Source organism: Poecilia mexicana, unplaced genomic scaffold (assembly GCF_051168715.1).
Source record: "Poecilia mexicana isolate PSO_F unplaced genomic scaffold, ASM5116871v1 scaffold_13, whole genome shotgun sequence".
NCBI lineage: Eukaryota > Metazoa > Chordata > Actinopteri > Cyprinodontiformes > Poeciliidae > Poecilia > Poecilia mexicana.
Genome location: NW_028263382.1, coordinates 32,507,943 through 32,519,023, shown reverse-complemented (window position 1 = coordinate 32,519,023; position 11,081 = coordinate 32,507,943). Strand labels below are relative to the sequence as shown.

The 11,081-nt window shown below is 38.7% G+C and overlaps 1 protein-coding gene across 1 annotated transcript; it reads right to left on the bottom strand.

Moving 5' to 3' along the window:
* Positions 1-6,606: 6,606 nt before the first annotated feature.
* LOC106905618 (diablo IAP-binding mitochondrial protein-like) lies at positions 6,607-9,869 on the bottom strand. Its single transcript, XM_014970538.2, has 6 exons — positions 9,768-9,869; positions 9,384-9,501; positions 9,187-9,309; positions 7,831-7,941; positions 7,623-7,719; positions 6,607-7,348 (listed from the first exon to the last, which is right to left on the bottom strand). The coding sequence occupies exons 1-6, from the start codon at positions 9,809-9,811 to the stop codon at positions 7,140-7,142; spliced, it is 702 nt and encodes a 233-aa protein (XP_014826024.2). The 5' UTR covers positions 9,812-9,869; the 3' UTR covers positions 6,607-7,139.
* Positions 9,870-11,081: the final 1,212 nt, after the last annotated feature.

Sequence of the window (11,081 nt, the reverse complement as noted above, 5' to 3'; positions counted from 1 at the left end):
AGTGTCCCAACATATCTGAGTCAAATGATGGTTCGTTACAGCAAGGCCTCTTTAGGAGGTCGGACGGACCAAAGGAGGGCAAATACATGCCGCACTCCAAAAAGTCAAAACCAAGTAACCCGCTCCTTCCACTCAGCAGCTATGCGCTCCTTTGTGTTGGTCTGTCACATAAAACCCCAATAAAACACACAGACATTTCTGCTTGTAACTAGAAAAGAATGTGAAAAGTTTCACACTTCTGCGAAGTCACTGGAGGTCATAAACGGTTCGTTGATGTGCGTCCTGTAGAGAAGGTAAACATGAGGCGCTTCTGTTAAAAGAGATGTGGTTATGAAAATTCACATGAGTTTACTTTTATACCGTCGTTTTGCATGGAATATGTAACCGGTGTTTTATTATAAACAAATAAGGAAAAGAAATAAGGAAGTGCGAGCAGGAAAAAAGTTCCTGTGAAGCCCCGGAGAGGATCTCGTGAAGGACAAAGCAATCGCGTCGGTAAAACGTTTTCTCCCGACGGCTTCGTCTCGTTTGCGCCGCCGTCCTGAAACAAAGCGGTAATAAAGCATTCTCGCATTGTTCCTTTTCCCCTGAGATAATTACAGCTTTTACTCATTCAGGAATCCCGAGCTGTGTGCAGCAGTGTTATTATCGTGCGCTGAGGCCTGAAGTGTTAAACTTGCTAACCTCAGCAGTTGGGGGCGGACATCATATTTATTCAGTGAAGATAAGCAGAAATGCTAGTCTCAGTGTGGCCCCTTCGCATCCAGTCACCGTTATTTTATTTATTTTTATTTTTATTTTACCTTTTGTAACTTCCTCTTATACGGTGACTCCCCATCAGGAGACATTGGAACCTCTTCTTAGTGAAATAAAAGCGTGACCTATGATATGTTGCCCTGCTTTTATTCCCTCCGGTGACTTATTTATATCCTCAAAGAGCTACAAGTCTCCCCAGGTGAGAATGCTGCCCTTTTGATAATCAATCTTTTTCCCGAGCCCCTTCACATTGGATTGTGCAGCAGGGAGAGTTTGTGTCTCCCTGAGCCAGTGGCGCTCCCAGTGGGAGGCCACAGGGGGGCCATGGCCCCTCTTCAAAAATGACAACCCCTCCAGAGAAACATGTTCAGGTCATAGAAAGGCATGCAGAGTCGTCTTCTTTAATCAAGACATAAATGCAAAACTTAATAATATTAATGATACATTACACTTACACGTACATAGACACATACATTAGTTGCCAAAAGGACTTACTTTCCTCATGACCTATTCGAATCTTGCTAATGAATATTGCACTTTCTTTCTATTTATGTATTTTATCTTGAATTTATTTTTATGTAAGCTCTACCTACCTCCTTTAATTACACCTCTGGGGATAATTTAAATGTTATGAAATGTATTGAATTGAATTGCATTTATATAGCGCTTTCTGGGAAACACAAAAATACACAATAAATAAATTAATTAGTACAATTAAAGGGGCAGTGTTATGTGTTTTACAACATGTTGCCTTTTTATTGCACATTGAGTAAATATGTTACCTTCAGTTGTTAAAAAAAATGCTCTAAATTTAATGACTTAAATTGACTTTGTAATCTAATGCCCCCATCTGTCGCTTTAAAAAAACTCCTTCTCTTTCTGAAACTCCGCCTTCAGGAAGTCATTTCAACATGGCTCCTCTATTAACACTTTATCAAAGCTTTTATAGCACCGCACTGAGAAATGAGCCCTGCAAATCCACAGTTCTACCAGGTGTTTGCTAATTGCTGCTGGCTAGTCTAAAGGAGCAGAGTCAGGGTTTGCAGGGGAGAGCTCCTCTCTGAGGTGGAAGCTTGGAAGCTACAGCTCTGAGAATAAGCTTTGTCTCTTATTGTCTCTTTGTCTTTGCCTTTGGTAGCGGTGGCCTGGTGTGGGCACCGCTACCAAAAATTTTTTCTGGTGGCGCCACTGGCATGAGCTGAGTATTTACACCCCTATTTTCCTTTTTTTTTTTTTTTCTTTTTGTTGCTGTCACCAAACACTTAATGACCTAAAAGCCCTATTTTGCGCCGCTTGCATAACTACATAATGATTTGTAAATGCTTCAGCCTCTGTGGCAGGAAATAGACTTGGACCATTTATGATGCATAACCTTTGTAATTGTGGTTGCCTCACTGGAGGGTTTTGTGCTGCAAATAAGAAAAAAAAAAAAAAAAAAAAAGAGCTTGCTCCTTCATGGTGAGGCACCGACTCCCCTGTGACCAGTGGTTGCACATCCACACACAACGCGGACCGTCTGGGGCGTTTGGCTTTCACGGCCTGTGAAAACAGCCTTTGTTAAACAACAGCATTCCTCACGACTCACACTGGTGAGCCAGTCATTGTACACCTCAACCCTCCACCCCCCACTCCCATTCCCACCATATACATGCACACACACATACCCCTCATGTAGCCACACTTACGGTCCCATCCCCTGCCAAAGCACGGCCGTCTACAGCACAGAGAGGTCACCTAACTGCTGACGCTACACACTCTTGTTTTGCAGCTCAGAAGCCTCTTCCCCATAATGTCCCCATAATGAGCTTGCACTGAAATGACCCACCGCAGCACACACTGACCTTTAGAGGGTGTGTGTGAAGTAAATTAAGATGGTATACCTGTTACAGAGCACATCCACAGTGTTGAAAAAAATAACTGTTGCTTATAGTAAGTGGGGCAGATGTTTTAAGATATATATATATTTTTAAATGTCATCAGTTAATTATTTTTCCAGGATGGACTGAAGGTGGCACAAGTGTTTTGTGACTGGAAGATTTTAGCATGAAGTTGTACGATTAGAGCCAAACATGTCACACAGAAGTATTTGCATTTGCACCAGATGACACAACAAACACTCGTATCAGTGTTTGATTTTTACTGATCTGGAGCTCACACTGTACCCATAAACACCAAGTATTCAGATGCATTAGGGCTAGTTAGAAAAAAAAATAAAGATATAAAAGTTACATAATTTGAAGCCGCAGTTAACTCTATTGAAGAATACACAGATGAAAATATAAGAATGAGTTTAGATCGCCATCTGCTGGAGCAAATACTAAGTTAAAGAGAAGGAGCAACAGGAACAGCAATGTCTTGCTAAAGCATTTGTAGTCCTTTAACTTTTTTCATATAAATAAATGTATTTTAAGAATTTTGTATATCTAAAGTAAGAGATTATTTCTAATTCATGTTTTTCAAAATGTCTGAGGAGACTTTCTCTCAGATTCTCATTTGGATTTGGGCTGGGCCGTCCTAACAGCTTTGATCTAAACCGATGGTTTCTATGGTTTTTGTTAAAGGAACCACTTGATGCTGGTTTTCCAAACACAACTGTCTTTATACGACTTTCTAAAAAAAATAAAATAAAATATAAACAGAAGTACACATAGGAATTGGCCTTTATTTAGGTTGTCGGGTTATGCCAAACGTTACAGAGGGCTGTGGTTTATCTCTGTGGTAAATTTAAACTAAACGTTGAAACTTATGAGTTTAAAGTTAGAGAAATGATCAGAGAAACCGAATGAAACCAATCAACAACAGATCTGATGTAATTCACCTATAAGTGGAAAATAATCATAATCAACAGAAATAAAGGCTTGCATACATTAATCATCATTAATCTAAATAACGAGTTTTAACCCTAGCCCTAACCCCTAAAATAAATCAGCTTTCCAAAAATATTCTAATCTACAGAATGGGTCTGTATATTTGTTTTGCTTAGCAGTTAGCCTTGACTTTCAGCGTTTAGAAATAAATCCCATAAGTTTTCTAACATGCTTGAATGAGTCAAAGCAAACAGTCCAGTCATGTTTTTGATGACGGAATAATATTACAACATGGTATGAATTTCAATAAAGTTGATTTTGCATAAGAGCTGCCATGAATCCCTTCAGGTTGGATTCACAGAGTATGTGAAAGAGCATCATCCCCACAGCATGATACTGCCACTACCATCTATCATTTCTCCTCTTCTTTACAGTCATGTGACACATGGTGAGACAAAATATCAGTGCATTAAAGATGCTTGGATGCTTTTATCAACTACATTAGTATTTATTCTAAAGTTTGACGTTCCATTTCAAACACATTTTTTCCACTCTTTGACCTCTCTACTGCGACAGACTGGCGACCTGTCCAGGGTGTACCCCGCCTACCTAGAGATAGGCACCAGCAACCCTCCCGAACCCACTAAGGGACAAGGGTGTAAAAAAAATGGATGGATGGATGGATGACATCTCTACGTAGAGGAAACATCACTTATATTGTATTTAAGTGATTTTCTAAGCCGACCAGCTGCCGTCATTTGCAGAAAATGCCAGTTTCTGCAAAGGAAACATTTTCATGCGGTTGCCAAGCAACTGCTATTAAACAAAGACCAACAAAAACACGTCCAGTTGCTCACGCTGCCCAGATGAAGGCCTTCATGTTTCCTGCTGCATGTTTTGTGTCGTGTGGAAAGATGGGACACTGCAGATGAAGTGACGACAGGGAGAAAGCACCTAAAAGCTACGGAGACGGTCAGGACACGGGTAATTTACGGCAAAGGCGACATTGCTGAGTGAAACAGAAAGGCAGGAATGATACGCAGGTGAGCCGTGTTTTTAAAAATGTCTTTAAAGGAATACAGTGACGTGTGCACTTCTGCAGGATTAATCAAAAATATTTCATCATGTGAATGCTGAACAAATAAACCTACTTGCGTATTTATACAAATGAATAGAAACGAGTTTAAGATTTTAAAAATCTTTTTAGAGCAGATCCCAGTTCTGTGACATTATTTGGAACTGTTAGCTGATGCAGATTTTGGTTTATTCATAATTGTCATTTCATTGCTTTTAGTAGTTAGCACAAATAAAGAGAACATATCAGTAGAGTTTAGAAAAGTATTTTCATGTTTATTTTTTGAAAGAACCAAAACAAAGTTCAGAAAGAATGTGGGTTAGGTTGATAAGACAGAAAAAACACATTTGACTAAAAGAGATTTCAACCGTCAACCTTATTCAGCTGATAATAATCTGAAACTTGGAGAAATCTTGAGACATAAAATCCGAAGGAGAACTTCAACAAATAACTCAACATGCAACCATAAACTGCAGTGGTTGACTGCAGTGGAGCTCTTATCAACCTAAATAGCATTAGACAAAAAGAGGCACCTGGATATGTAGCAGCTTATCTCACTGAAACCAACAACTTTTGTGGCAGAACAATTTACAAAAACCTTCCGAAGCAAGAGCTGAAAAACCCTCGGCTCCAACAAAAATACTTACAAACTGTGGTTCTTGCCAAAGGGTGTGGTGTTCAGCACTAAGCATGCTGGGTGCCAAAAAAGACGTAAATGGTTTCTGATTAAAAAAACTAAATGATTAAGATAATAATGATAATAATATTTTTTTTAGAAATTGTCCTCTAGATAAACCTGTCCTGTTTGATTCAGTTTTGGGGACATTATCTATAAACAATGGCCAAATGTTTGGATTCAACTGCACTGGTTGTGGTTTCTTACTCACAGAAGTGAATGTAAAAAGATGAAGCCTGACATGGAGGCTGTTGCACAACCAGTGGTGTGATCCAACCATGACTGAACTGGGTATTCACCCAGAATGACCAGAGGGGGGGTTGTGTCTCTGCCAATAACAGATCTCATAGATGTCATTTGTTTTCAATAAAAAAAAAAAAGAAGTTATTCCAAATGTGAAAAGCTTTCCAACTCCCATCAATTACCAACAGAGTGACACGGATGAATAAAAATCATCCTAACATTTAATGCAAATTCTTTATGGCATCGATTCAACAAGATCTCAGAAACATTCTTTATAGATTTTGGTTCACTTTGATACGACAGCGTTAAGCAGCTGCATCATCCTGCTGGCTGGAGCCTTCTGATGTATGTCATAAAACTATGGGAAGGTTCCTTACAACGGCTGTAAATGGCAAAAGGAGAAGCATTGTTGTAATGAGGTGTGTAGGAAAGAGCAGGTGCTTCTTAAAGAGACAGAGACTCAATTTCAAGGTGTCAGAAAGCAAAATGAAATTTCATTTAAAGACGTGTTTGGTAAACAGCGCTGGGAAAAAATTAAGAGGACACTTAAAATTATCAGTTTCTCTGATTTTACTTTTTATAGGTATATGTGTTTGAGCAAAATGAACATTGTTGTTTTATTCTAAGAACTACTGACATGTCTCCAAAGTTCTGAGCAAAAATGTAGTATTTATTTATAGAAAATGAGAACGTTCATATTCACTTAGAAACAACAAAACTAATGTTTGAACTCAGTTAGAGCTCAGAAATCAATATTTGGTGGGATAACCAGGAGGTTTTAAAAGCGTTCAGTGCAGTGGGCTCTTCAGTTTTTCCAGAGGTGTATCTCATTTTAACAACTGAAGGTAACATAGGTACTAGAATGAGTTATAAAACAGCACTATGTGCTTTAAGAGGAATTATGTCCTTTATAGTTACACCACTAGTCTAAATAATGATAAAGTTCGTTAGAAAAGTAAATAGTTGCTAGAGATAGAAAGGCCTTAAGTCCAAGAAATAAACTGAATTCATCTTTGAAGAATCTGTTTAAGCAAAAGGCAAAGTATAACTTTAGTTGCATCTTATGTTTATTAAAATAACTCAGACTAAATATCAACACAGAAACCTGTTGGTAAGTCACTCTAAGAGACCAGACTTCATTACTGCAGTTTGCAACCTGATCAGTTATCAAATCAATCACATCAAAAGACCAAATGTTTAACACAACACTTTGGGTTGCGCTGCAAAACCAGAATCTTATTGTAAATGGAATACTCTGCAAATGAGACCATTTCTTTTTTTCATTGATATTAAGGAAATATTGATTTAAAACAAGCTCCTATATCTTGCAAATTAGTTATGTATTATTTCAAGTGTACTCAGATATTTTCACAAGAAATGAAACCGAAATGATTGGTAAGACTCTGCTTCTGTAGTGCATAAAACACTTCTTATGTAGTTTGAATTCCAAAAAGAAAAGAAAACAATATTTTCATGCTTTCTTTTAATTTTAGTACAAACAAACAATTAACTTTCATCACCTCACGCGACAAGAAAAACAAACAGAAGTCGGTACAGATTTGGTAAAATGATGTGGTGATTCTCAGTCCTCTCTCAGGTAGGCCTCGGGTGTCTCCTCTTCGTCGTTACTCCCCTCGAGGGCGGCGGCGTGCTGCGTCATCCTCTCGACCTCCATGACTTTAGTCTCTGCCAGCTTCTTTTCTGCATCCACTGAGATTTTCTGGGCCTCCTCCACCTGGGACTGAGCCAGCTGAATGTTTGTCCTAACCGTGATGGACGCGTTCTCAGCTCCTGAGAAACACACACACACATACACACACACACACGCGCACACACACACACACACACACACACACACACACACACATAGGTACACAACGCTCAAACATATGTCAAACATATGTTCAGACTTGAAAAGCGGGTTGTTAGCCGGGCCCGACTCGTCTGTCATCTCCTTTTGTGTTTTCGCCCAAAGGACCCACAGAGTGACGGCAAACGATCCGTCTGCCGTCTGGAGAGACGGGAGATGAAACGGAACGGGCGAAGAACACTTCGAGTCACACACCTGATATGTACGCAGCCTCTGCCGCTGCCTCGCACAGCCTGATGGCGGTGACCCAGGTCAGCTCGAAGCGCTTCTGTTCGTCTTGTCTGTGGACAACCTGTCACAAAAAGATGCAAAAAGAAATTTACAGCCGCCTGCTTTGATTTAAGGTTTTTAGTTGGGATGGACCAAAAACCATGGAAAGAGACACAGAGACACAGAAACTGACCTCTGCACGCTGGCTAATGATCACCTGCCAGACCGTATCTTCTTCTGCTGGACTCAGTTTCCCCAGGGAAGCTAAATATTGCCTTTGCAGGGCGATGAGTGTGTGCACAGCCTGTGAGGAGGCAAGGGGGACAATTTTCACTGTTTACACTCAAAAGCAAAGAGACATTTATAGAGAAATATTTAAAACCTGGAGGATTTTCAGAAACATGAAGGGATTTATTTAGAGACCTTGTAAGTTGTTAGTTGGTGAAGACTGCACTCTTGATGTGGTATTACAAGCAAGAGAAGTATTATTAGTGTAAATAACATAAATGAGCTATTTGGTTTAATTAGAAAATATAATAAATCAAAGCTTTGTGATTTTATTTATGTCCATATGCACCTTTTTGGGGTAATTTTATCTGTCATTTGCCCCCCCCTTTTTTTTGGTCTTTTTGCAGTGCCAAAAATTCAACATGTTAATTTCAATAATCTAACTACATAGATTTGACATATTAAAAATTGCACATGTGGCGCACAAGCAAACTCTGCAAACAACAGCGACGGACAACAAGCCCGCTTCTCTTGGCCGACTGGGTGTTCATTTTTGCTTCTAAATAAAGATCTGAAGGGACGCTGGAAAAGTGTGTTGTTTTCAAGTTGTGCTAAGCTTCAGTTAGCCTATCAGCGAAGAGATTCAAGCCTAAAATAAGATCTCAAAGCTAAACATGTAGCAGCAGCAGCGACGTCCCCAGCGCTAGTGCCAGCGTCTACAGTCCACATTTCTAAGGACGTTCTGTGAATGATCAAACGTTCTTAAAGCACTGGAAAGCTGAATTTGTAGAATAGCACTTTACATCAATCTGTTGGTTGAATAGCCTAAAAATAATTCTGTGAAAATAATACATAGTTTTGTTCTTAAGCTAATATGCCTATTTATCAGCAATGTATCAGCAAAGACGCATCTTGAATTGATATAACTTATATTGTTGATAAAGTTGCAGATTAAAATGGGCTTAATTGCAACTAATTAATCAGAAACCCTGCAATTACCTCAAATAAAAATTATAATCGAGTCGTTTTGTCGTTCGAAGATTAAAAACGGTAAATAACTATGTAGGTGTACTCATCTGCAGCTGGTTAATACAGGCAGCTTGACATTGTGTCTGTAATTTGACTTGAACTGCCGTTACAAAGATTTTTTTTATTGCTGCGATAAAGCAGAAGTCTGTATTGTAGAAAGGGGTGCGGGGGGTGAAGACCACATATCTTCATTTAAACTTTTGGTTATGGTCCATTAAGGGCTTCAGCACATGTAAAGTATCAATCAGTTCTAACAGTTAGGAGAAATGGTAGCCATAACACGAAGCCATACCTTTGCATACTCTGTAAGGGCATCCGTCAGAGCCAGAGTGGCCTGAGAGAGAAAAGTGCTTGAACTGTCTGTCACCAGAGAGGCTGCTCGTCTCACCAGGGAGTCATGAGAGAGGTTTTCAACCTGCAGCAGGGGGTTCAATGAGTTTACAGCAGCTTCAACTTCCAAATATGCACATTTTCGGCTGTCAGACTCGCCTGTTTAAAAGGTACAGCACAAAGACTTCCGCCGACGGCGAGAGAAGCCAGGACACTTGTCCATCTGGGAGATTTCCGGACAGCAGGTTTTATCCTGGACAGGTATCGAAAGGAATTTCTGAACAGAAATAAAATTGAGTTATATACAGATAAATAAATCAGAAAACAGCGAGGGAGTAACACTGATTTAACTTCCTTGTTGACTGGCGCTGCCCTACTGACAATCTCAAAACAAATCTGAGAATTGGGGCAATCAAACAACTGCTGTTTATTCGCTCATATTTCCATAAAGAAGTCAAAAAATAAATAAATCAAAAGAAGTGCCATGTATTAAATAACAAACTAATGATTGTGTCACAATATCTAAATGTAAACACGACCAACCTGAGGAAACTGAGATACAGGGACCTCCTCCAGAGCGCGGCCATGCTGGTCCGCCACAATAAACTGTTCTGCCCTACAGCAGAACAAAGGTTCCCCCCGTCTTCTTCCTGATCATTTTACAGCGTTGGGTGGTGCATTGTCGCCATCACGTGGTTCTTAATTGTAATGCAACCCTCTCCTTCAAATCATTTATTCTGTCTCTCTGAGATTGCTCATTTTGTGTGTGGTAAACCGGCATCATGCTACAATAAAATCATGTCTCTTCTTTCATTAATGTTTTAAATATTATTGATAAAATCATTAGTTTCACGGCAAGGTGTTAAAAGGTTCAAGTGAAATACACACAGGTAGCATTAGATGAGCTTAATTCATAATATATCTATATAACACATATGATCAATTTCATAACTGGGGCTAAAACCTCTTCAGATGCAGATTAAATCATTTTCAGCTCTGTGCATAAACTCAACAAATGGACAAAGCACTGATTTTTCATTTCACTGTTTTTTGTTCTTTTGTTTTGCTGCTTCAAGCAAACAAAAATAAAAACCTCATATCTGAATCAACTTTATTGACAGAGATTGCGTGAACAAACAAGAAATTTGGCCTTATTTTTGCACCCACAGTATACAGACATTAAGAAGGAATAATAAACGTCAGAGAAAATTAAGATGAAAAAGAACCAAATATACATATCTCTAGACCTAATGTTCTCTTTTTTGTATAAAAATATGCTAATATATGCAAATATGCTTATTTTATTTCACAATGGAGCAGCTAACTATTCTGTGTGTTTACAAAGTGTTCAAAGGCTGCGATTAATATAAAACAGTTTAAGAACAATACATAAAACTTTACAATTGTTAACACATTTCTATCCCCTCATCAAAATGTTTTAAAAGAACTCGGAAAGCAAAACCAACACTTTGAAATGTGAAATTTGTACAATAATAAGAACATAAACATTATGCTCATTGTTCTGAAATTAAAATGCACATATGGAGGATTATATTTTACATTACACAGCAGCAAAATACTGGAACAAACTCCAAAAAAGTACTGAAGCTGGAGCACCTTTGAATCAACAGAAACTTTTAAAGGTATTTGTCTGAAACCTGCACATGCTTTGGCTAAAAATTTTATGTCAGTTTTATCACAAGATGCCCTTGACTCTGAATTGTTTTTACTGTTTTATGATCTCAATAGGGTTGCTAATTTTTGTTGTTTATTGCATAAAATAAATATTTATACAGAAAGCTGAACCAAACTTTTGATCTAGACTTGTGACCTCGATGTTTTATTGTTTCGCAAAAA